The sequence below is a fragment of the Pantherophis guttatus genome, chromosome 3, assembly GCF_059756535.1.
Source record: "Pantherophis guttatus breed Tessera chromosome 3, ASM5975653v1, whole genome shotgun sequence".
Classification (NCBI taxonomy): domain Eukaryota; kingdom Metazoa; phylum Chordata; class Lepidosauria; order Squamata; family Colubridae; genus Pantherophis; species Pantherophis guttatus.
In genome coordinates, this window is record NC_142065.1 from 59,515,965 (window position 1) to 59,543,697 (window position 27,733).

A 27,733-nucleotide genomic window follows, 5' to 3' on the forward strand; every position below is an offset into this window, starting at 1 on the left:
ATAAGACAGATTTAAAATTTAAAAATTTAAATTTTTTTAAAAACAATTTAAAAGAGAGGTTAGGCCAGGCCGGCCTGCTGGAATAGAAATGTTTTAATGGCACGGCGGAAAGCGCACAGATCCAGGATCCTCCGTATTCCGGGGGGAACTCGTTCCAGATGGCGGGTGCCCCCACAGAGAAGGTTCTCCCCCTGGGGGCCGCCAGTCAACACTGTTTGGCCGACGGCACCCTGAGGAGCCCCTCTCTATGGGAGCGTACTGGTCGGTGAGAGGCTACTGGTGGCAGAAGGCGGTCTTGTAGATACCCCGGTCGTAAACCATTCCAACCCATTCCAAGCCATTCTATTATTCTGTTATTCAGTTATAAAGCAATTATAAAAAGAATGATATAATTAGCAATTTAGCACCTAAGTAGAAGAACTGGACATGGCATGTAAAGATCTGATATAGTCCTTTGAAGCAAGCTGGTTAAGCCAAAAGCTACAGTGTTTTTATTACCTTAGTGCTGAAATATAGATTTGAATGGAGAACAAGGGCAAACTAGTGATCAAGCTAAACAATCCTAAGTGGATTTTTGAACTGGTGTTCATGGCTGGCATCGCCCTCTGAAATTACTTTTAAGGCCCAAAATAGCTTCTTAGCAACCTGCATTTACATTTGCCTGATTAAAGGTTGACAATCTCTGTCAAGGGCAACAGAACTATTATCACCTTGAATCATTGCCCAATGGTTCCTGAGAGTATAGCCAACCAATACACAAACATGCAGGAGAATTTCGTAGGGTGCTTTTGATACCTAAAATCTAAGGCTGAATTGGCAATCATTACCAAATACAAAGCGAGGAACCCAAGATAATGCTGAACTGAAAAAGAAACAAATCTGGGTGACATCTTCACATGGCACATCGGAGAAGATTAATTTGCAGTTGCAAGAATGCAAGCTGTAACAATTGTTTCACTTTGGCACAGGCTACAGCTGTCAGTAATCATTCTCAACACGAACAACTGTTAGGAATCTCATGTTAAGCTTTTAAGCAATGACAAACTGGAAAGGCAGATAATGGCACAATGTTCCCGCCCTAGACATTGTTAAAATCACAAAAGAGAACTATGCCTAGCCCAGGGGTGAAATCCAGCAGGTTCTGACAGGTTCTAGAGAACCGGTAGCGGATATTTTGAGTAGTTCGGAGAACTGGTAGTGGAAATTTTGAGTAGTTCAGAAAAACTGGCAAATGCCACTTCTGGCTGGCCCCAGAGTGGGGTAGGAATGGAGATTTTGTAGTATCCTTCCCCTGCCACGCCCACCAAGCCACGCCCACAGAACCGGTAGTAAAAAAAAAATTGGATTTCACCACTGGCCTAGCCCATATAGAATTTAAAATGTACATACTGTTGCTATATATGTGACCACAATTTCTGATACAGACTTGTGGTTCTCAATTTATACCCATTCATTTAATGACCATTAAAAATTATGATGGCAGTGAAAAAAGTGATTTACAAATGGTCTTGCACCTACAATTGTAGCAGCATTCCTGAAGTCAAGTGATCAAAACTCAGGGGCTTTGAAATCAGTATGTAATACAAATTCAAACCTTTATTGTCAATGCACAACAAGTGTACAATGAGATTGGCTGAGCCTCCTTTAGTGCACCCCCCCAACACAAATATATCTCAATAACTCACAGTGAAAGAAAGAAAATTTACAATGGTTGCAGTGTCCCAGGGTTACCTGATCACCCTTTATGACCACCTCAGGGGGTTTCTGACAAGCAAACTCGATAAGGAAAGCCATACTTGCTTAACCATCATGTGGTTTGTTTAATGACAATAGCAAAATATGGGAGTATCAGGCACAATTCACTTACCAGCCACATCTTAGCGACAGAAGTTTCAGTCTCAATTGTGGTTGTAAGTCAAGGACTACCTGTATAAGGACTTTTATTTCTTATATAAACCATTTTTAGGTGATTTTATGCTAGTCTTTGATTGTAATAAAGCTTTGATTAAGATTTGAGCTGTGGTGGTGCAGTGGTTAGAGTGTAGTACTGCAGGCTACTTCTGCTGATCACTGGCTGCCTGCAATTTGGCAGATCGAATCTTACCAGGTTCAGGGTTGACACAGCCTTCCATCCTTCAAGGTTGACTCAGCCTTCCATCCTTCCGAGATCAGTAAAATGAGGACCCAGATTGTTGGGGGCAATATGCTGACTCTGTAAACCACTTAGAGTGGGGCTGAAAAGCACTGTGAAGTGGTGTATAAGTCTAAGTGCTATTGCTATTTGTGAATGGTGATTTGACATTCTGTATTGTCAAGCTTCAAATTCTATCTCCTCTATTGGATAACTTCTTTTGTATGGAGTTTACAAAAGAAGCTTGTTAAAGCTTTGAATAATCTTAACAGAAAGAACAAATAAGAAATTTTTAAAAATCAATTTCTATGGCATTTGGATTGTTTTAAATTTAAGACTGTTAGAAGTAAAAGGAAGGGGTATAAAGTTGGTTTATTTGATCAAGGTTAAAATAAGATATGCTGTTATTTTTGGACAACCTTAATGGACTTTCTGTTGACATTAGGACTGAAAACATAAAGCTTTATGGATTTGTATATAGATAATTGATTGGGTATAGGATGAGATCATTGGTTGTAAACTAAGGGGATAAAAAGCTACAAAAATTATATTTGTGATGAAGATTGAAAGTCACCTCTTTACATATTTTCTCTCTTTTTTCTTTTTTCTTCCCTTTTGCACTTTCCATTCTTCTTTCTTCCTTTTAGTTTGTATCAAATTTTACTATTGTAATTAAAATCTCAATTAGGAGTGTGTATGTGTGTGTGTGTGTGTGTGTGTATATATATATATATATATATATATATATATATATATATATATATATATATATATATATAGAGAGAGAGAGAGAGAGAGAGAGAGAGAGAGAGAGAGAGAGAGAGAGAGAGAGAGAGAGAGAGAGAGAGAGAGAATAAGTCTCCAGACCAAATACAATCTCAGTAGAGTTGCATCATAAAAATAAATGAAATTAGTAAAGACCATTTCAAATTAAAGGGGATGAAACAGCCCCAGGAGTCTTGTTGAAGTCTTGACAGCAATTATTAAAATCTAAACTGTTACACTGTAGTTCCAAAACCATGTAGTGGTGAGCAAAAGATAATAAAGAAAAGGCTGAAATGACTATTTCTCCATACAGGAGAAACAAGAGTGTGAGTATGTAACAACCTCTTTGATTAGTCTTCTCAGTTTGATTACTGACTCTCTATTTTATAGGAACCTTTGAAATGCTAGGGCACCACCAGTCTTTGGGCTTTCCAGTAAAGGCAGAGCAACATTTTCATTTTGCTGTTGGCAACCACCAAACTCAGGATAATCCAAGTAGCTGATTACCTCAGCTCACAACTCCCAGAACAGAAATGGAAAAGTGGATTCACATTGCACAAATGTGCCACACATAACATACAGATCATAACTACATTAACTGCAGCTGCTGCTAAGTTTTCTACTAAAATAAGAAAAAAAGACTTTTGCTATAGCTGCTAAGTTTGGGAGCCCAATAGGCTGTTCTGAAGATATCAGTTGAAGCCTTCATTAAGATTATCTAACAATTTAGATAAATCATCCTTTAAATTCCCCTTGGGAGGAGTCCAAGGTACAACTATGAGGTCTCCAGTAACTTGAGATAGTTTAATAGCCAATGCTTTAACAATACAACCTCTTGTCAGTATCAACGAGACCACACTTACAAAGGCACAGAGAAAGATTTACCATGGTGCAGGAGAAGCTACGAGACATTCTGCTCAAAGATGGAATCAACCCACCTATTGTGCTTGCTATTGCCTGTGGCTCAGTCACAGTGGTTGTGTTATGGAAATGGGTGATACGTAGAGAGATTCAGAGGAAAATGAACGAAGCCCGACAATGGCGAAATGGCAGCCTGGAACAAATGGAAAAAGTGGCTTGGAAGCTTAAACAGAAGGTGTGTTCTTCTTAGGAAGGGAAGGGTAGTGTTTGTGTGTTATGGAGGGCTCTTCTGAATGTAAACTTTGCTGCTTCTATAAAGACCTTTGAATTGCTCTCAAGTCTGAATGATGAAACTTTGGTCAGCGTTGCTAATTTATGGACCTTCTTGTTTTACAAATTGTGGGTCAGTATCTATGATACGTTGCATCTTTTCTTAAATTTTGTCATGTCATACTTTCTGTACTTTTATGGGAAGTGAGGATCAATGAAACCTTTTATGCATCTTAAATTATATATATATATATATATATATATATATATATATATATATATGTATGTATGTATGTATGTATGTATGTATGTATGTATGTATGTATGTATACACACACACACACACACACACACTACTTTTTCTATGGGCAAACCCTGATGTATTTATTGTGCACTCTTCTTCATTTGCTTTGAAGTAGCTAGAATACAGCATGGACGCTACTTTTAATTTTTGCATCCATAATAATTACAAAGTACAGTAATTATATGTGATTCTTTGTGTCATAGCATATGGGACATATGGGCTGTTCAGATCATCATTTCAGACAAAGAGGAACCAGTACCAGTACACACACTCTCTCTCTCTCTCTCCTTCCCCCCTCTCTCTGTTTCAAAGAATGCAGTCATCTATATCTGATCAGATTTTTATGTTATCACTTGGACATCAGTTGGTGGAAAGTTCTATATCTTTTCTGGAGACCAGCCTAGGAGGAGAACCAGCATGATAAAGTGGGCTAGGATCAGGGAGATCCAGAGCTAAATCAGCAATGGAAGAACACTGGGTGACTCTGGGCCAGACATTTTGTCTTAATGCAGCCCATTTCATGAAATTCTTATTGTGAGGAAAATTTGAAGCAGGGTGTTACCTACCTTGAGTTCCTAGAAGAAAGATGGCATATGAATCTAAGAAACAATTCAATGGTTTCTAGGAAGCTAGTAAATGTTTTCTAGGCTTCAATCATTTTGCTCATTGGTGAGCTCAGAATATGACTCTCAACCAAGGTTTCATATTTATATCTATATTCTTACAAAGGAATAACAATCCCTATATTGCCCCTGTCAAGGATTTTGTATCAGCCAGGATAAGGAAGCTATTGAGTTTGCTGTTTACTGGATTATACGAACAAGAGCAATTGTGCTTGTAGTAAAAGCACATGAATACCAGAATTTATAAAATGGCTTTCTGTTGAATCATTGTAGCTCCTAAAGCCAATGCTTTAACAGGCATACCTCATGATAAGCAACAACGTGGTGCAAAGCACAGATTATATTTCCTTGGACTTTGAACCCAAATCCAAAAAGCAGAGTACCTAAAACTAGCCAAGATAGCTCACATTTTAAAATTATGTTCTTGTTAAAATACATGAAACTTTGCAATGTGACTGAGACCTGGAGAAAAGTGGAGGTTAAGGATGAAAAGTGGATTAAGGAATAAAGTTTTTACCTGACATCCCAAGGATTCTCTTCTGAACTGCATTCAATTGTATTGTATATAATCTGTAGATTCTCATTCTCTTCTTTGAGTTTTGTTCTTGATTTGTCATGAAGAACTACAGCAGTATATCTTTTGTCCTGGCTTGTGACATAAATTTAGGGATGTTCCCCTGCTTTTCCTTTATGACATAGCTGTTTCTACTTGCAGAATCCTGGAATCCAATCTGAATTCATCCTTTCTCTGACACTAACAGAACTGGCAGAAAAACTCAGGGAGGAAAAACTTTCTTCAGAGAGTGTCCTGTATACCTATATAAAAAAGGTAAGTGCAACAGGGGCTATTGGAAAATTTTCAGGTTTACAGATATATCTATATAGAGATATGTAGATTAAAAGTTTTTAAATGGAGGATAAAATCTAATACAAACCAATATAAAGTTAGAAGAAGAAAAGAAAAAGACAGAACTAGAAAGAAAACTAAAAATGCAAGCAAAAAGTAAAAGAAGACTAGAAAAGAAAAAAAATACAAAAAAAGTAGTTTCTAATATTCCTTACAACAGTTTTAAGTACAATTATAAATTTAGCACTAAGGAGCTCAACAGGACTCTTCGTTATATATTCTGTTGTCAGCATTCCAGAAAAAACCCAACTCCAAGTAAAAACTCTGACACAAGCATTTTTCAAAGTTCTATTTACTAGAATAAGTTAACTGGCACATCTGGGAAAACCCGAATCTGAGAGGTCCAGGTTTTCCCTCAGTAAATCAAAACCCCCAAAACCATCCCCTCACTCCTCAGTCGATCACATGCTCCAATCAACGTCCGTCCCATCTCGACTCAGCACTCCGACCAGTCCTTCTCCAGATGCAGGATCGCCCTGACCTTGACCGACAGGAAGAATGCTATTATGTCTAAAGACAACCCTTCTACTAAATCCCCCCTCCTATTTTCCCACACATGAGAAGGTGGCAGCATGGAAGCTTCTGGCCTAATATGGCTTCCAAAGCTGACGTCTGTATCATTAGCAAAACCATAAATCATACATTCATATTTTTCTGTTTTATGTATAAAGTCCATACAGGGTTTCCAGTTAACAAGAAAAACATTCTCTCCTCAAAGAAGTCAGTTTGGCCACCTCAGAAAATTTCATTATTTTCATCAACCATTCTTCCCTTGTGGCCAAATCTTTCCATCTGTGCAATCTCACTTTTTAAAATAACTATTCAGGAGAATAGTTTTCACTACTCATTACAGAACATTGTTATCCTGTGTTTCCCCAAAAAGACCCTGTCTTACATTTTTTTAACCCCGAAATAAGTGCTTGGCCTTATTTTTGGGGAGGTCTCATTATTTTGGGGCACGTGGAACAAGATGGGGCTCCTCTTACCGTCTTACCTGATTTCCAGCTCTGTGTTTAAATATTTTCAGGGAGGGCTTATTTTCGGAGGGGAGGCTTATTTTAGCGCATGCGCTCAAAAGCCCGATTGGGCTTATTATCAGAGGATGTCTTATTTTCAGGGAAACAGGTAGATATGTTGTTAGCACACAAATGGACAATCTTCCCAGAACCTTTTTGCAGCCCCCAGAATATCCTGCATTTGAGGCTTGGAGAGAATTTGGAGGCTGAAATCAAGGATTTAAGACAAATTTAAGAAACATGGTTCACTTTTTAAAGCCAGCGTTCCCCTTCTCAATTGGTTTTTGCCATTAGTGGGTTTTAAGGGGAATCAGATCACCTTTTGTCAGCCCTTTATCTTTCTCCAAAGCACCAAAATATTATGCAATTGTCATTGGCTATATTCACTGAGGTCCCTAGAAAACCAATCTATCAAACAATCAATGAGTTCTATCAGCCACAAGAAAATGGTTTGCCTACATTAATATATGCCTAGCAGAATGGTAACAAGATATAGATCTAAGCAGGTGCTACCTAGTTTATTTTGGTGGATCCAAGAGAGACAATAATCCATTCCAATTTCATAGTTGTTCAACTGTTAAACAAGTTAGGGCAGACTTCTAAACCAATGCCATATGGGTCAGAACTACTTTGACTGTAACAGCAAAAACTTGCGAGTCTGCATGTGCTTCCTCTTCCTTCACTTTACCTTGATGTGAATTAGGGGTGAGTGGGGTGTTTTTTCTGAAACATATTCTCAAGCTATGGTATTTTCTTGATCATTATCTTTGTAGCGGCTCTTCTTCCTCTCTTTCAAGGCCATTTCCCAGTCAATTTTTAACTTGAAAGAGGCGGTGGTGAGGCCCCTCCTCAAGAAGCCTTCTCTGGACCCGGCTGTTTTGGCAAACTATCGTCCGGTCTCCAACCTTCGCTTTGTTGCGAAGGTTGTGGAGAGTGTGGTTGCGCGACAGCTCCCACAGTTCCTGGATGAAACCGTCTATCTAGATCCGTGCCAGTCCGGCTTCAGGCCTGGGTACAGCACGGAGACGGCATTGGTCGCATTGGTGGATGATCTCTGGAGGACTCGGGACAGGGGTTGTTCCTCTGTTCTGGTCCTGTTAGACCTCTCAGCGGCTTTTGATACCATCGACCATGGTATCATGCTGCGCCGGCTGGAGGGACTGGGGGTGGGAGGCACCGTGTTGCGGTGGTTCTCCTCCTATCTCTCTGACCGGTCGCAGTCTGTGTTGGCAGGGGGGCAGAGGTCGACCTCGAGGCGCCTTGCTTGCGGGGTGCCGCAAGGGTCGGTCCTCTCGCCGCTCCTGTTCAACATTTATGTGAAGCCGCTGGGTGAGATCATCCGTGGTTTTGGGGTGCGATGCCATCTGTACGCTAATGACACTCAGCTGTACATTTCCACCCCAGACCACCCCAATGATGCCCTCGAAGTGATGTCCCAGTGTCTGGAGGCCGTGCGGGTCTGGATGGGGAGGAACAGGCTTCGGCTCAACCCTTCCAAGACCGAGTGGCTGTGGATGCCGGCATCCCGGTATAGCCAGCTGGTGCCATCGCTGGCTATTGGGGGTGAGTCACTGACCCCCACAGAGGGGGCTCGCAACTTGGGCGTCCTCCTGGACACACGGCTGTCTTTAGAAGAGCATATGACGGCCGTGGCCAGGGGGGCTTTTTATCAGGTTTGCCTGATACGCCAGTTGCGTCTCTTTCTGGATCGGGACTCCTTGTGCACAGTCACTCATGCCTTGGTTACGTCACGCCTGGACTACTGTAACGCTCTCTACATGGGGCTCCCCCTGAGGAGCACCCGGAGGCTCCAGCTGGTGCAGAATGCGGCCGCGCGGGTGATTATGGGAGCGACGTGGCGCTCCCACGTAACACCTCTCCTGCGCGAGCTGCATTGGCTCCCGGTGGTCTTCAGGGTGCGCTTTAAGGTGTTGGTTCTCATCTTTAAAGCGCTCCATGGCTTAGGGCCAGGGTATTTGCGAGACCGCCTGCTGCTACCGATAACCTCCCACCGGCCAATACGCTCTCACAGAGAGGGCCTCCTCGGGGTGCCGTCGGTCAGGCAATGTCGGCTGGCGGCCCCCAGGGGGCGAGCCTTCTCTGTGGGGGCACCCGCCCTGTGGAATGAGCTGCCTCCTGGAATACGATTGATCCCGGACCTCCGGACCTTCCGTAAAGCCCTGAAGACGTTTTTATTTCATCAAGCCGGCCTAGCCTAAATGGTCTTTAATTGGGACTTTAAATTTTATGGAATTGGGGTTTTAAATTTGGGTAGCCAATGATTTAATTCTTTTAATTATCTTAACTTTTGCATTTGTATGTTTTTTAATTTTGGCTGTTCACCGCCCTGAGTCCCTTCTGGGAGAAGGGCGGTATACAAATTAAATAAATAAATAAATAAAATAAAAACTAAATTGAGATGCTACAATAGCATCTTGTTACATGTAATTCATAGCAGCTATCACTGTTTTTAACTTATGCTTCCTCCCTCCTACAAACAACACAAACACATCCATCTGCCCTCTGGATTAACACATGGATTTTCTCGAGTACAAAGTTTGACTCCAGCTTACTTTGGTTTATTTAATAAATCATGCTTCCCCCTCTGGACCAGGCTCTTGAAGTAACCCAGGAGGTGAACTGTGTAACAGATTTTCTTCACGGATGTGAGGAACAGCTCCAGGACCTGAAGAAGCAAAAAGAAAAAGGCTTGCTCTATGGAATTCCTGTCAGCATTAAGGAACACATTGGATATAAGGTGCATCATCCTTTATCTTTTGAAATACTTGCTGCTGAAAAAGTGTCAGAAGTATCAAGAAGGGGATGTTGCTTAAAATATTTCCTCATTTTTAGCTAAAATATAGGGCATTCTAGTTTCAATCCAGGTGCTACAGAGGTTAAAGAAATGTTGAAGGCTGAGATTGCATTTCCTGTTTCATTTCTATGCAACTATTCCAAGACAGCAACCATGTTATCCTTTTACAGAAAAACAACAAAACGTTTTGTAGCACTTTAAAAACAAACATATTATGGTAAAAGCTTTAATGACAATTAAATAAAGACAAAAGCTTTAATATCAATTAAACGAAGTTCAGCCATTTCATTAGATTTATTTCCTTTGCAGATAAGAATGAAGTCTCACACACTTAATGCAGTGGTGGGATTCAAGTAATTTAACAACTGGTTCTCTGCCCTAATGATTTCTTCCAACAACCAGTTTGCCAAACTATTCAGAAAGTTAACAACCGGTTCTCCCGAAGTGGTGCGAACTGGCTGAATCCCACCACTGACTTAATGTTTGATTTATATCAAACATAAAGATATAAATTTTCTAGGATTTAAACTCCATAATTCTTCCACCCTTCCAACCTCACCAGCCTGAACCCTTACACAAAGAGGGGCCACTGGATGTGTGCTCCAATAACAGTTAGCATGCTGTTTGTGCTCTTATGTATATATGGGTTACTTTTTAAAATATCCACATGCACATATATACCAACATATGTATCTAAGCAAGGAATAGCAGCTGGTCATGGACCTTGACAGATGTCTCTGGGTTCTGATAGGCATACAGGTCCTAAAGCACAGTAGGCTATTTTTATGTATGACTAGTGACAAGTCATTTGTCATTTCATAAAAGCATAGCTCTCTTCACAGCATAGCATAGCACTCTGTATACAGTGGAGATGTCACATGGTATTGGAATCTAATTATTAGATGAAAACTGACACCTTTGCAAAGGACTTTAGAAGAGACCTTTCCATGTATGGTGCTTTTGTATAGTTCTTTCTCTTCAGCTTAACTGTCTTTGCATTAGGAGGAAATAGCTGCTTGTGGTTTTGGGGGTATTTGATCAATAAAGCCTGTTCCTGGACAAGTCCTTATCAAGTCATGAGGACTTGTTCTGTATAACGTATCAGTACATTTGTTATATATACTATACATACTCTGACATAACTTTATATCAAGCAAGTTGTGTTTTGTCTCCCAAAGGGACACATCTCTACCTGTGGCTTGGTGCAATATCTTGGCAAAGTAGAGGCTGATGACAGCGTGATAGTAAAAGTTTTGAAGAAACAAGGAGCAATTCCATTTGTGAAAACTAATATTCCTCAGAGCATGATAAAGTATTTTTTCCTCTATTTTAGAAATTTCTTGATTGATAATAACCTGGGAATCTAGGGTGGTGGGTTTATGGAAGAAAGATTAAAGAAGCATGAAAGGTTCTTTTGCATAAGGTTTAAAACGAATAAGAAAAATATTCATTACTGCACCAGAAACAAGGAGGCTGCAAGTTGGCAATGTTGTATTGTGATGCTACTATTATTTTGAGGGAGCATTCAACATAACAAGACCCCTACTTACAGCATGAAATTTTGCTATCTCAATATTCTATCACCTTAATTTAAGCATGGATCAGGCCTGGATATTGTCTACAATGGTCAGAAGTATTAAGTATTGGGAACAATGTGTCATGGTTCTCTTTGTTATGCCATTCTTGAAAAAGCCTCTGGAGTACTTGAATGCCCATAACTACAGATATTGTTGAGCTAAGCTATTTCTTCTGTTTTCACCAAGACAGTTGGGATTGTTTGCTATTCTATATTAGCTTTCTCTTCCACAACTGGGATTGTAATTCCATAATCCCCAGTCACTGTTTTTCCTGAGAATTCTGGGACTTGCAATCTCCAAGATCTTTCTCACAGTAGTAACTGGGACAGGGATCTTGAGTCCTAGTGGACAACCATTTAGATATGAGCCAGCAGTGTGCAGCAGCTGCCAGAAAAGCCAACACAGTTCTGGGTTGCATAAACAGAGAGATAGAATCAAGATCAGGTGAAGTGTTAATACCACTTTATAATGCCTTGGTAAGGCCACACTTGGAATATTGCATTCAGTTTTGGTCTCCACGATGTAAAAAAGATGTGGAGACTCTAGAAAGAGTGCAGAGAAGAGCAACAAAGATGATTAGGGGACGATATGAAGAATGGCTGCAGGAACTGGGTGTGTCTAATTTAATGAAAAGAAGGACTAGGGGAGACATGATAGCAGTGTTCCAATATCTCAGGGGTTGCAAGAAAGAAGAGGGAGTCAAACTATTCTCCAAAGCACCTGAGGATAGAACTAGAAGCAATGGGTGGAAACTAATCAAGAAGAGAAGCAACTTAGAACTAAGGAGAAATTTCCTGACAGAACAATTAATAAGTGGAACAACTTGCCTGCAGAAGTTGTGAATGCTCCAACACTGGAAGTTTTTAAGATGTTGGATAACTATTTGTCTGAAGTAGTGTAGGATTTCCTGCCTGGGCAGGGGGTTGGACTAGAAGACCTCCAAGGTCCCTTCCAACTCTGTTATTCTATTCTATTCTATTCTATTCTATTCTATTCTATTCTATTCTATTCTATTCTATTCTATTCTATTCTATTCTATTCTATTCTATTCAAAACATCTGAATGGCACCAGATTCCAATATTTGTATCATATTTTGGTGTCTGTCCTCACTCACTGGTTTTGCAGTGTTAATGTGCAAGTTATTTGATTGGTTATTATATAGTTTTTCCCTCACTCACCAACCTCTCTTTCTTTAGCCCAATGTGATATAAAAAAATTAACTGCCAATCTACTTTCTGTTTCGGTCAGCTATGATTGCAGTAACTTGATCTTTGGTCAAACAAGAAACCCTTTGAATCACAAGAAAAGTCCTGGTGGGTCCTCTGGAGGAGAAGGGGCCCTGATTGCAGGAGGTGGATCCCTCTTGGGCTTTGGGACAGATATTGCTGGAAGCATTCGCCTGCCCTCCAGCTTCTGTGGGCTTTGTGGACTCAAACCAACAGGCTCTCGGTTAAGGTCGGTTCTGCATTCTTCTTTGGGCTGATAAGCATCCCAATGTCTGAATGCTAATATTGATTGGATCACATATTTAAAAGCATTCTTAGGAAATGTTTTATTTCTGCAGAAATGAAAATATGCATTCACAAATTGCTTTATTTGTTCATAAATATTCTGATGAATACACATCCTGTAGTTGGGGGTGCCTTTATTATAATTCTCATTATGAACACATTTGTCATTTTTTTTATTACTTTAGTTTTAATTATTATCTGAAGTTCAGCTCCTTTCTCCAGACTTTTTTTTTTTTTTGAATGCATGAGTAGATTATTTCAGTGTTGATAGCAAGCACCTTATTATTTTGTCTTGTTTATATATTTTCCAGCACTCTTGGTCTTGCTACTCCAGTGGCAGGCATAAAGTCAGGTGAGTAATAAGGGTGGGTTCCAGAGGTGGGTTTCAGCAGGTTCTGACCAGTTCTGGAGAACCGGTAGCAGAAATTTTGAATAGTTCGGAGAACTGGTAGTAAAAATTCTGACTGGCCCCGCCCCCATCTATTCTCTGCCTCCCAAGTCCCAGCTGATCCAGAGGAAATGGGGATTTTGTAGTAACCTTCCCCTGGAGTGGGAAGGGAATGGAGATTTTACAGTATCCTTCCCCTGCCACGCCCACCAAGCCACGCCACCAAGCCAAGCCCACAGAACTGGTAGTAAAAAAATTTGAAACCCACCACTGATGGGTTGCATTTGTGTTTTGGTGCTTTTAAGTCAGCCTTGACTCCTACCAATTGCCTAGACAAGTCCATGCAGTTTTCTGGACCTTATTTTCAGAATTTGCTTGCTTTTTTCTGAGAGAGCAAGTTCCCCAAAGTCATTCAACTGATCTCTGTATCTAAGGCAGCATTAGAACTTTCCTTGTTTCTAGCCTCATGCCTTTAACCCTCACACAATTTGTTCTCAAGTAATAAGTAGTTATCCAAAAATTGATTTATTTAAATATGTATACATGATCTTTCTAGTTCAAAAATCTACCAAAATGGTGCATGGATAAATATCTACATAATAATATGACATTCTTACAAAATGTTATGATATTACAACCTCTGTGTTGTGTGAACAAAATATTAATTAAATTATTAATTGAAGTAAATAAATTAAATTAATGAATTACTTAATTCAAAGTCATGTAAAAGAAGTGAGTTTTCAAAGACCTTTGAAAAGCCTTATTGGAGTTAATCTGCCGTGTCTATAAAGTGAGCAAACAATACTGTGTTTCCCTGAAAATAAGACCCTGTCTTATATTTTTTTGAAAGATTAAAGAAAGATGTAGTAGCATTGCTTCTAATTAATTTATGAGGGCCAATAAACTAAGACTGAAATTTGACCTTGTTTCCAGGTATCTGATATCTGGGAATTTTGTTCTAAAGAGGACAGAAAGAACAGGGATGGAGTTTGGAGGCACTCTTAGCATAATAGTTATTACTGGAGATTCAAGTGACTTCTATGGCCAGGAGAACCTTTAATTGATAATCAATTACTGCACATCTCTTTCTGAATAAGAACAAATTAGCTATGTTACTCATGCCTTTGTAACCTTACAGTTAGATTTCTTTAATGTGCTTTATGAGAAACTATCTTGCACTTGGTCTGGAGGCTGAAGCTGATGAGAATGCACTGGGAAGATTACTGATTTTTTTTTTCCTTTCTGTTGAGCAACTTGATTGGCTGGCAATTAATTATCAAGCCAGGTTCAAAACTTTGGCTCCAAACAACTAGCATCAGGATATTTGAGAGAACACTTTATTGTTTTTGATCTGGATGGTCACTTGTATTTTATGGAATGTTATTTTAATGTATTCCTCTTATTATTTGTTTCTAAAATTATAAACTGCTGTGGGATATAGTTCTGTAGAAAATATAGAAATACAGTAAATAAATAATTTGAAATCCAATATATCTTTCTATCAGTTGCACTTTTGACTTCATTAAGTTAACACTTAACATAGACATAACACTATGCCTAATCAAATTAATTATCCATCCAGCCTGTTATTGATGGATGCCTGGTCACCAGCAAGAACCCTTTACCCGATGTGTTTCATGCAATTCATTTCATTGGAGATTCCGTTTCCTTTATAGTGACAGCAACAATTGGTCCAATGGCAAGAGATGTAGATAGTCTGGTTCTGTGCATGAAAGCTCTCTTATGTGATGAGTTATTCCACTTGGATCCTTCAGTACCACCCTTGCCATTCAGAGAAGAGGTAATATCAATGTGAAAAGTGAATGAATGAATGAATGCGGGCAACCAAGAAAAAACACCAGAAAGATTGAACACCATGGATAAAGCCATTTCAGCCAATCATAAATGATATCCCCTTTTTGCAAATAGTTTCCCGTTAAGAGCATATATGTCATGGCCTCAGAGCCAGGTTCTGTGAGGCAGAAGAGAGACCCTCAGCTTGAGGGTCCTGCACCCAGCAGAGTAGGTGAGTAAGCAGCAAGATGCAGACTCTGCAGGCAAGCTCAGTCTCTCATTATTAGCAATCACTGATCCGGCAAAAAAACCTCACCTGTACCTGCTAAGTGGGGAGAGGATTTAAATTACACAGGGACTGCCTTCCATTGCTGTGAACAACTTTTGTATTTGCCCTTGTGCATTGTGAAATCATGTTCTTGTCTCCTGCTTTGTTTTGGCCTTCATATGTTCCTGACCCTTGACACACAGTTGTAAGTCATTGTTTGATATTGGATTATGGATAGTCTACTTGGATTATACTTGCTCCTCAGCCTTATACAAGCTCTTTTCACATGCTTCCACAGCTCCAACTTCTGCTGTAGTTTACAAGACTCCCTATCAAAGTATTTCAGGGGTGGGCTGCTGCGGGTTTTCAGGGGTTCGGGAGAACTTCTAGCTAAGATTCTGTGCAGTTTGGAGAACCCCCAAATCCCACTCCTGGATGGCCCCACCCCCCCAGGAGTCCCCATGCGGCTCATTTTGGATGCAGGTAAGTGCAGGGTGCGCATGGAGATTTGGGGACAGTGAAAAACGGACCTACTGGAAATTCGGGAAGGCCAGAAACAGGCCTGTTTCCAGCCTCCAGAAGGCCTCTGGAGCCTGGGGAGGCCGTTTTCGCCCTCCCAGAGGCTCGAAAAAGCCTCAGGAGCCTGGGGAGGGTAAAAACAACCCCACCACCACCATGGTGCAGGAGCCCCACTAGGACACGCCCACCATGGACACGCTCACCCAGCAACCGGGCAGAGAACCCCTTGCTAAAATTTTTGAAGCCCACCCCTGAAGTATTTGCTCCCAAATGTTCTGCTCCTTTCATGGTGTGTATATTTCCACCCAGCATCTCTCCAAGCCTTGCTCCAAGTGCCTGCATCACTCCTGCACTTTGCTGGCCAATTGCATGAACATTTTCTCCTTTGCTCAAACCAGGACATGAACATGTCATTATATACAAGTCTAAATTTGTCAGCATCTTGCCGGTTTCATTCAAAAGTAATGAAATCCCTCTCTGTTTTGGTTAACGAGAGCTTTTAACTATTCCACCGAGGCAAATTATTTCAGCAACTGCCATGATGTAAGTACTTTTGATACAGAGGTGGGTTTCAGCAGGTTCTGACCAGTTCTGGTGAACTGGTAGTGGAAATTTTGAGTAGTTCAGAGAACCGGTAAATACCATCTCTGACTCGTCCCACCCCCATCTATTCTCTGCCTCCCAAGTCCCAGGTAATCAGGAGGAAATGGGGATTTTACAGTAACCTTCCCCTGGTGTGGGGAAGGAATGGAGATTTTACAGTATCCTTCCCATGCCACACCCACCAAGCCATGCTCACAGAACCGGTAGTAAAAAACTTTGGAACCCACCACTGTTTTGATACCAATCTTATTTAACTTTTTCAGATATTAAAAAAAGATCATTTAATGATCACAGATCAATCTATATAAATCATAAGTTTTAAATTTAAATAATGATGAACCAACTGTTCTTATTTTTTTGAAAGCTAAGTATAAAAACAAAAGCAAAGTAAAAACTAGCAAAGTTAAAAAGCTAAGTTTAAAAAACAAAACTATGATGTAGGGATATATACAAATTAATTTGTAATCTTATAAGAAATATAACTTTCAAACATCCATATTTGATCTTACTGTCCAAAAAGACATTTGTGTAAATGAAAACAGTGTTAGGAACCTCTGTTAAAACATAACTTAAAAATGTAAAGTAAATGTAGTTAAAGAATTCTTAAATAAAGATGAATGTCTATGGAGATTCTTGGTCATTCAGGTCATGGTTGTCCCAAAGGTGCTTTTTCAAGAGGCAACTGGACTTTCTGATTTTTCTTTGAAGATATTTCGCTTCTCATCCAAGCATATTCAGCCAGGTCAAGCCTAGAGATGGTGAAATTTGATTGCTATTTCAAATCTTTTTTTTTTTCTCCTTTTCTCCAGATTTACACCAGTTCAAATCTTCTTCGGATTGGATACTATGAAGATGATGGATACTTCCAGCCCTCCCCAAGCATGAAAAGGGCTGTTCAGGAAACAAAAAATCTTCTTCAGGCTGCAGGACACACAGTACATGCATTTATTAATTTTTTTCACTTGTGTTCTAGTTTAAAATATTTCTGAAATGTGTGCCTCATGTATATCTCAGAAAAACATTGTGATCCACATTACTCACAATTTTCTATAAAATGGGAAACCTGAACGCCTGTGCTCACAGTACATTGCTTTCGAACCAGTATATTTGTGCTTAAAATAGACCACTGAAATCAATCAACTTAAGTTAATTAAATTTAATTGCCATATTTATATTAGCGAATCTATTCAGTCTGCTAATATTTTCCTGGTTATGCATTTTTGCAAGTTTACAAACAAATAAACTAGACAATATTTATAAGCATGTATATTTGTTCATGTTTGTGTGCTCTATTAGTAGTTCACAAAGTTTTTAAGAAATTCCATTAAATCACCTTTAAACATGGTAATATAGTCTACATATTATCGGTACAGTATCACTACCTAGCAGAAAAATTAATATATGTTATTATGTATGTTAAGGCATAAACCTACAATTCTGCCACATTGTATATATTAGGGTCTTAATGAGTATGCACAGCTTTCCACTTAGAAATGTGTTGTGGCCAGTGGTGGGATTCAGCCAGTTCGCACCACTTTGGGAGAACCGGTTGTTAACTTTCTGAGCAGTTTGGCAAACTGATTGTTGGAAGAAATCATTAGGGCAGAGAACCGGTTGTTAAATTATTTGAATTCCACCACTGGTTGTGGCCCTAATATAAACCAAATTGGAAGTTTGTTTTATATGATGAACAAAAATGCATATCACTGGGTGTCAGGTTTCGATGCTATCTCAAAATAAATGAACTTCCAAACTGCTGATCTTTAAGGAAATTTTCTCTTTATTCGAGCACAGTAATCTGATCCTGACTCTTCGCGGTCGGTACTGACCTTTGCCCCCCAATCCCTCCCTTTCTGATCCCCAATTTTCTGCTTCTCATTGGCTATCTTCCAAGTCACTCTCCTGATTCCTTTTTCGTCAGATCACAGGAATGTCTCTCCCCTCCCCATCTCCGAGGAGACCGAATCTTCAAAGGGATTTAGCAGGCAAAAGTTCAGGCTTCTCCTCCCATTCTATGTCAGTGCTGAGACACTGACACTGGGATTGTTGACTTGATAAAAGTACTAATTCTCACTACATACTTTATTAATTTCTAGTCTTCAATTTTTTTTACTTCCAAATCTATATTTAAATCTTGGATATATGCTGTTAGCATAACATGAATAGGCCCATAGTCTATTTAGTAGACCATGACTAAAAGCCATATTGACTAGAAAACCATAGTTCACAATTAGTCTGGAAGGCATCACGATGCTAATGGATGCACATTAGCACATTTTAATGCAACCAAGTTTAATAAGGAGAAAACATATAAATGATCTGTTTCTGTTTATCAAATTTGTTTATCAACTCTTCATAAAGAAGGATTCATTTTTAGGTAGTTCTTAAAACTTCTGGAGGATAGTTAAATTATCTGTATACGGGACTCATATCATTCTGTCTGCAGTAATTCCCTCAACACTGTCAAACTAGTTACTAAGTCTGCATTACTATTAATCTTCTCATCATTCCCATCACCCATCTCCTCCCACTTATGACTGTATGACTTTCACCTTGTTGCCGGTATCCTTAAGATTTATATTGACTGTTTCCCTAAGACTATCATTAAGTGTTGTACCTAATGATTTTTGTATCTTTTCTTTTATGTACACCGAGAGAGTATGCACCAAGACAAATTCCTTATGTGTCCAATTACACTTGGCCAATAAAGAATTCTATTCTATTCTACTCTACTCTACTCTACTCTACTCTACTCTACTCTACTCTACTCTACTCTACTCTACTCTACTCTACTCTACTCTATTCTATTCTATTCTATTCTATTCTATTCTATTCTATTCTATTCTATTCTAAAACAACTAACCAACAATTATAATTTATCTTTTTTATGCAGCTCATTCCTTTTGTCCCCCCTCGAATTAACTATGTAGTGGACGAGCTTTTCACTAAAGGCATCTTTTCTGATGGAGCTGCAAATTTGCTGGATAAATTGTAAGTAGATATCTTGGAATATGAGCATGGCTTGAACTCTGGCTATTCTGGGCACTGCTATGCTAAAACAATGTAAAATTCAATGTAATAAGAAATTCTAGGTTTTTTTGAGAACCCTTAGTCTGAATGTGAAAAAAAAATCTGTATGAAAAGTAATAGTTTAATAAAAATCATGTTTTTAAGATCGAAATTTATTCTGAAATGAATAAATTTCAGAAATTTTATTTATTATATTTTTAATCTGCAAAAAGTTCCAATGTTGTAATAAGACAATAGAATTACAAAAATTGTGCTTCAAAAGATGTAACATATGGAATTAAAGCTTTTAAGATCTTATAGTTTCCTAATCATACATTAGATCAGTGTTTCCCAATCTTATCAACTTTAAGATGGGTGGACTTCAAATCCTAGAATTTCCCAGACAGCATGCTGGCCCAGGAATTCTAGGAGTTGACGTTCACAAATCTTTTTTTTTTATTTAAAAAGTTTTTTTATTTTATAAACAAACAAACAAACAAACAATACATAATCAATCATTCAGTATATCTTCTGAATACATCTTTTGTGTCTTCTTTTTACTCCTCCAGTATTTATCATATCTTAATATTATCATTTCCTTTATTATGACATTTCCCCCACATTTCTTACTTCTCTATTAATACATTTATCTATCTTTTAATTTTATTAAAAATTAGACAACAAGTTCACAAATCTTAAAGTTTGCTAAGGTTGGGAAACACTGAAGTAGATAATCTTTCATTCAGCGTTGACTTACATATGCCTTTTAAGGTGTCTGGTACAGATCTTTCCACAATCTTGCTACTACTGTATATCTTGGCACTTTTTTCAATATTGTCTGCACTTTGCGGATAAAATTTGTGCTTTACCACCAAGCTTATTTTACCTATTTTAACATCCAAACTAAGAAATTAGTTATTAGAAATTAGTAATTAGAATTCTAAGAAATTAGAACCATATGTATTTTTACTATCTACTCTAAAGCTTTATTGTAGAGACCTACCAGATGATAAAAAGACATAAAGCAACACAAAAAGATGTTTCACATTGTTCTAAAATCCTAAATTTAAGACAATCTTTCCCATAATAAACAACAGCAGCTGCAAGAGATATTATGACACTCTGGATGAAGTCCTTTGGGAGTAGGGCGGTATACAAATTAAATAAATAAATAAATAAATAAATAAATAAATAAATAAATAAATAAATAAGTAAGTAAGTAAGTAAGTAAGTAAGTAAGTAAGTAAGTAAGTAAGTAAGTTAAGATTCCAGTGTGATTACATAAAGCAAACAAAATCATCCTCAAAACAGATGAACTTCTATCAGTAAGGAGATATGCAGGTAGGGTACAAGTTGACATCTAAGGAACAAATGGTCTAAACTTTTACTATATTTTCATTTAAATGCATATAATTGAAGAATATAATTCTCGGGAACCTAAATTCATAGATTGAATAGTGTAAAATCAGAGAAAGTGACTGATTTTGTATACTAGTTGTGAGTTACTGGCTCACAATTACTACTACTTTATTTCTATGAATTTAATCAATATTACCGTCTAAGTAATATTGGTTATTAGAGAGCACTGCTGTTTACTATGAAAAAGACTTGGCTTCCTTTTCCTTTCATCTGCCAGCAAAGGGGACATTGTTGATCCAGTTTTGAAATCCCAGATTAACTGCTACAGTATTCCCATTGTACTGAAAAGGATTTTGGCACTCATTTTAAAACCAGTGGTGAGTATTTGGCTTACATCTTACCCGGTAATCATAAAAAGGCGAAACATGCTTAGCTTAACTTGTTAAGTTAGAGATTTACTGATATGGAAGTGTATCCAAATGTCAGAGGGTCTATGTTGGAGATGTGCTAGCTAGTTTCATTCATCCTTAAGGAATAACTTACATGATTACATACAATAAAAATAAGTAAACTTGTGTTTCTCCCTTAGTATCCCCGGATTGCCAGAGATCTCAATGCATTGTGTGGAGTTGGGTAAGGAATAAGAACTTAAACTTATTTTCAGCATCTACTGCAGACAGTACCATTCTCCACCCTGGTGTCTTCCAGATCTGTTGGGCTACAAATGGTAAAATTCCAAATAAAAATAAGAATTGTATGGAGTAAGGAAGATGACTTTGATAGAGATATGCAGGCTCCATTGCCAGGATAAAGCATTTTTAAAGTCCATAATTTCCAGATAAAGTTTTGAAGTAGCTCAAATGGATCTCTCTCTAATTCACTGAGCTTTAAGAAAGAGGAAGAAATTTAGCAAAGTCAGGCAGGTGTCTATGTGCGCCACTTCTGACCCTTATCTGGATGTTCTGGCTTTAAAAATGCTTCATCCCTATTGCCTTAGTATGCAGATCTCCAATAAGACACTCTATTGGTAGGCATATCTTCAATAAAACTCTCTATCTTTACTCTCTATAGAATGACCCCTTTGTTTCTATCTTGCTGACTGTATTTCTAGACATTGTGGTCCAAAACATATGGCGGCATCAGCAAAACTCATCTAGAATATACATCCTTGAAGCCCCGAAATGCAGGAGATGTAATCCCATGATCCCAAGTGCTCCTCCAGTCACAGCTTAAATAAAAAGAATCAATAAACCGCAGCTTGACTTCAAGGCAGCAATATCAAGCACCATGAATTAAACATATTTATGCTTTGAAAATAAGAGGCTTTTCAGAATGCATAGGAACATGCCTCAGGCTCATAGGGAAACCTGAAAAATGATATTAGTGCTTTATAGAGGTGTAGCACTTATTTTCTCATACATTCTGAAGCACCTCTTCTGAATTACTGTGGAAGTACTCATAGCTTGACTTCTGATACTTTCCTTTCCGGTAACATTCTCGAACAGTATCAATCATTTAAAACCAGGTCAAATTTCAACATGACAAGTTTAACAGTTGAGTGCATTTACATTACATAAGATTATTATACTTTAAAATAAACCTCCTTCCTATATTATGAGAAAAGAAACTCTCATGGGAAATTAAACGAAATATATCAACAAGGAATGGTACCTTTCATTTCAATAATTCAAACACACTTTTGCAAAGTAGTTAACAGCGGTGAAACCATGCATTAGCATAACCAGAAAGGACAGCAGAAAATCTGGATAATCGTTAACTATCTGTTAATTTACAGTGCAAACAATAAGCCTTGGTTATACTTTTAGATTTTGCAATACTGTTTAAGTTTATACAACTTGGCCAAACTACAAAAGTAAGCACAGGGTTTGTGGCATTGGTAGTGTCAGTGATTTGGATTATCTAAGGACTGTCTCAGTTCACCAAAATGTCCCTAAATACATAATTAGATTGCAGTTGGAAACAGAATCACTAGACCATAAATTTCCTCTTATGCAGATATATTTTAATTGTCATTTTAACTGGGGGTCTTCATGGAAATTTATTATTTCAATGTTTGTAGGTCAGCCAAAAACCTTTGGAAGCATCATGCAGCAGTGGCGGTGAGTTTGAGATCTTGGTATTGTGCCCATAAGCCATAATACTTTACATAATGATTAAGCTGTCATTAAGTTCTAGTCCTAGTACTAGTTCCACTAGTAATGTTTGATGCTAGAAGTATTTTCTCAGCACCAAAATGGATTTTAACGTAGGCATAATATGCCAAACAGATCTAAAGCTTTTGCAGTATAGTAGCTTTTGTAAACAGAAATTGAAATGCATTGCCAAAATAAGTAACTCCAATATTTATTTATCAATTTTACAAGGCCACCCATCTATCCAATAAAATTGGGTGATGAAACATACAATATGAAACATTAGCAATCAAGCAATAACAAAACACAGGTTAAGCCTCCTCATTAAAACTACAAAACATTTGTGAGATACAAACACCCCAAGATTCTCAAACAAACAGCCTGGCTCCATTTCCTGGGGGAATTAATAGACTTGGGGGCAAACATTATTATTTTCAGAATAAAGATTCTAGCAAGTCAGATTCTTAGCAACAGTCATACCTATCTTCAAAAAAGGTGACCCCGGCCTTGTTGAGAATTATAGACCAATCTCCCTTTGTTGTGTCATGTGTAAAGTCATGGAATCCATCATAAACCAATCCATCACCCTCCACTTAGCAGTTAATAACCTACTCTCTGATAAACAATTTGGTTTCATGAAAAATTTGTCATGTAATCTGCAACTCATACACTGCAAAAACATCTGGACCTCTCAACTCGATCAGGGCAAAGCAATAGACACAATTTACATAGACTTCTGTAAAGCCTTTGATTCAGTAGTGCACGAAAAACTACCTCTGAAACTAAAATCTTATGGCATTTCTGGACCCTTGCATAATAGGATAACTGTGTTCCTGTCAAACAGGCAACAAGTGGTCAAAATAGGCAGCGCCCTATCAAATCCTGCACCTGTTAACAGCGGTGTTCCCCAAGGCACCAGTCTAGGTCCAACACTCTTTCTGCTTTATATCAACGACCTTTGTGATAAAATTATAAGCAGCTGTGTTCTCTTTGCTAATGATGTTAAACTATTCAACACCACAGACAACTCTACTATCCTTCAAAATGACCTAAATTATGTATCTGAATGGTCAAACAATTGGCAACTTCAAATCTCTGCAAACATATGCTCAGTCCTGCACATTGACAATAGAAATAAGAACATCAAATATTTGCTGGCTGGAAACGATCTAAAAGTTGACCCATACTCTGTCAAGGACCTAGAAGTACTCACTTCAAAAGATCAAAGTCCCAGAGCTCACTGTAACATCATTGCAAAAAAGGCATTAAGAGTTGTCAATCTTATTTTACGAAGTTTTCTCTCTGGTAATACTATACTTCAAACTAGGGCATATAAAACCTTTGCAAGACCTATACTTGAATATTGTTCACCTGCCTGGAACCTTTCACTGTATTTCAGACATCAATACATTAGAGAGGATCCAGAGATATTTTACTAGAAGGGTACTCAAATCTTCTGCTCAAAATAAAATTCCCTATACCACCAGGCTTGAAATTTTAGGTCTGGATAGCCTTGAACTACGCCGTCTACATTCTGACCTATGCTTAGTTCATAAGATTATTTATCAAAACATCCTACCTGTAAATGAGTTTAATTTCAACCGTAATAACCCAAGGGCTATCAATAGATTCAAACTCAATGTAATTTGCTCTAATCTTGAATTTGGAAATATGACATCTGCAATAGAGTAGTTAATGTCTGGAACACTCTACCTGATCCTGTTGTTAGTCTCGCTAATCCCCATACCTTTTACCTTAAACTGTCTACTGTTTCATGTTTCTTAAGAGGTCCCTAAGGGGGCGTGCATAAGCGCACCAGCGTGCCTACCGTCCCTGTTCTACTGTCCCCATTTATATGTAATCATTCTATGTGTTTATGGCTATGTTTTGCCTATTTATATCCTTTTATTTGTGCCAATATTTTTCGTGTGTCCATGTCTATGTCTATATTGTTACTTGTTTCCTTGTACTTGTTGACAAATAAATAAATAATAAATAAATAAATAAGTGGGCTGTGTCTAAAGAAAGCTTGCAGGATCCAATTTGGGTTGGTCACAGGGACCAGAGGTTTAGTCTTCTGAGCTTTTGGATTTGTGCTGGAGCCCATCCTCAGGGAACTTCTCTGTAACAGAGAGTGTGCTTTGGGCTATTGTGCTTTGGACTATTGTGCTAGAGAGAAGTTTCCTGAGGATGGGCTCCAGCATGAGTCCAAAAGCTCAGAAGACTAAACTTCTGGTCCCTGTGACTGATCCAGATTGCATCCCGCAACATTATCCTGTGATATGTATATTTATTTACTTTCATTCATGAAAGTAAGCTTGGTTCAAAATTGTCCACTACATTGGCAATTAAAGGGAGATTGGGGGAGATTGAAAGAAATGTTTTGTCTAGTCCATCTTGCCAAAATGTTCTCTACAGGCTTACCGTGAAGAATTCATCACTGAGTGGAGGAAGCTGAAATTGGACGTCATCCTCTGTCCAGTCCTAGGACCAGCTTTCAATGAAGGCTATCCTGGGAAACTGTTTGGTATAATATCCATTTACTTTTGTTGGCTTTTATTTATGATTTATGATTTATTAAATATGGTTTTATTTATGGTTTCAGAAAACAACACTGAAAAGCTTGCCTCTTACATCTTAAAAAAGTGCCAAGCACTTGCAGAGGTCCAGAAAAATATTTAGTCATTAATTCTGAACAAATTAATCTTTAGAAATATTTCAGGTTGCTAATTACTATGTCATTGTTTCTATGGCATTTTATACTCTGTATTGCTTTGCAAGTTACACGTATACATTTAAACATTAAAACTGAAATCTCAAAGTTTCTCCCAGAATTACCAGACTATTAAAAATAGCCTTGATTTTAACTTTTTCTCTCAGTATTGAGAATCATACAACAACCCTTGCTTTAATCTTCTCCCAAAGTACTGTTGACCTAAAATGTAGTGACTTCACTGTGGACTAGTCTGCCTGGAGGGAAAAAGATCTAGTTTTCAAATGGAAAATAGAAATCCAGACTAACGCCTAGCAACATCTGGTTCTGTTTCAATGACTGGAGAATAAGAATGTTAAAGGGGACCCCACGAGGTCTTGTCCATGGCCACAAGAATCTTTCCTGGATGATCTGTAGAACTTTGATTGATTAACTTTTGTTCTGTTCTTTATAGCTGCTACTTCATATACCAATTTATACAATGTCCTGAACTTCCCTGCTGGGGTTGTGCCAGTCACAATTGCCAGCCAGGCTGATGAAGAGGAGCTGAAACAATATGAAGGTCATTATGCTGACCCGTGGGATAAACGGCTGAAAGAGGTCTGTATGGTAGCAGAAAGAAACAAGCTGTCTTTCTGAAAGTTCATTATATAGTTGCTTCTTCCTGTTCTGACCGTCCCTCTATCTTCAGGCTGTCACGGATGCTGTGGGTCTCCCTGTAGCTGTCCAGTGTGTCGCTTTGGCTTGGCAGGAGGAGCTGTGCCTTCGGTTCATGAAGGAAGTGGAGACCCTCACCTGCAAGAACAGACTGAAAGCATAATAAGTTGCCCAGGCTCATGGTTTCTCTTCAGATTGGATAGCCTCATGCAAAAAAATGAAAAATAATAAACAATTAAACATGGCACAATCAGAACTGGAAATGTTATAAATTCTTTGTCAACTATGGTCAAGTATACCTTACTTTAGCACATGGCAGAAATTGGTTGACCTTATTTAGACTTTGAAGCTAAGTGGAGCAAAGCCTGGTTAATATTTGGATGAGATATTATAAGTGAGCTATTTTCTGGCAGAGGGCAATGACAAATCATTTCCATAATACTGCAAGAAAATTACATGCATTCACAAAGTCACCAGGAAATGAGCTCGACTTTATTATTTTAAAAATATAATTCATCTGGAGAATTCAAAAGGAGCATATATCAAAGGAAGCCTATTTATCAGTAGGGCTTAGTTCTCCTAAGCAGCAAGTTAGATGACAAATCTGTATCCAAATGATACTATTTTTAATAATTGTTTGGATGCCCATTTGTTTGGCTTTTGAAATCACCAGGAAAAAAACTTTCACGTTTGAGCAAAGGGTAGACTAGAATTGTACTATCTTCGACCAAGTTTCTATGCACAGAGATTGTTTTGATTGTGGCAGGGAGAAGTATTGGTACACAAGCACCCTCGTCTTTAATTTGAAATTGTGGATCAAAATGGGCAAGTTCTCTATATTGTACATTGTATGTGAAAACTGAGGCAAAAAATGCTACAGATAACACAGATATCTCACATGATGCAAGGTAGAATTCTCCAGCTGCTAGGTTCCACCTCATGCGGAGATATGAATTTGAAAGCTCCCCATTAAATACAATTATGTTGTATCTCAGGAGAACTGACTGTTCACTCTAATTATCAGAATTTCTGAGGGGACAGACTGCTCACTTTTATGTCAAATTTTATATACCACATACAGTATATTAACTGAATAAGGCTGATATGATCATGTAAAGTTTTATAATTATGTGGTCCTTCCAGAAAGTTCTGAAGAAGAGAAATGTCTCTCTGTCTCTGTAGAAAAACCAGTACTGCTGTAAGCGCACAAGGCTTTTTAAAGATTAACCAAGGTTGGAATGGATTCATCAGTCACTTTGTATATTTTTCCAAAATAAATGTACTTCTGACCTATCCTTATTTCTAAGGAGTGTTTTAAATAGCTGGACCACAATGTAGTCTAATAAAGAGAAGACCTAGGGATGACATGATAGCAGTATTTCAATATTTAAGGAGCTATTACAGAGAAGGAGGAACAACCTATTCTCCAAAGCACCTGAGGGCAGGACAAGAAGTAATGGATAGAACATTTTCAAAGAGAGATTGAACC

At 38.3% G+C, this 27,733-nt stretch overlaps 1 protein-coding gene across 1 annotated transcript; it reads left to right on the forward strand.

Moving 5' to 3' along the window:
• Positions 1–3,535: 3,535 nt before the first annotated feature.
• LOC117664174 (vitamin D3 hydroxylase-associated protein) lies at positions 3,536–26,500 on the forward strand. The gene is made up of 15 exons (XM_034415003.3): positions 3,536–3,992; positions 5,670–5,783; positions 9,492–9,635; positions 10,871–11,004; positions 12,519–12,725; positions 13,093–13,133; positions 14,846–14,970; positions 17,163–17,288; positions 19,247–19,344; positions 20,999–21,098; positions 21,311–21,354; positions 22,802–22,841; positions 25,293–25,401; positions 26,042–26,187; positions 26,279–26,500. Exons 1-15 carry the CDS (start codon positions 3,783–3,785, stop codon positions 26,405–26,407), a joined length of 1,767 nt encoding a protein of 588 aa, XP_034270894.1. The 5' UTR covers positions 3,536–3,782; the 3' UTR covers positions 26,408–26,500.
• Positions 26,501–27,733: the final 1,233 nt, after the last annotated feature.

Bases quoted from the DNA above. Each gene is read 5' to 3' on its own strand.
- LOC117664174 (XM_034415003.3), top strand. From the start codon at position 3,783: ATGGTGCAGGAGAAGCTACGAGACATTCTGCTCAAAGATGGAATCAAC. The intron at 5,784-9,491 runs GTAAGTGCAACA...CCTCTGGACCAG, and splicing joins TGTATACCTATATAAAAAAG to GCTCTTGAAGTAACCCAGGA. The intron at 25,402-26,041 runs GTATAATATCCA...TGTTCTTTATAG, and splicing joins CTATCCTGGGAAACTGTTTG to CTGCTACTTCATATACCAAT.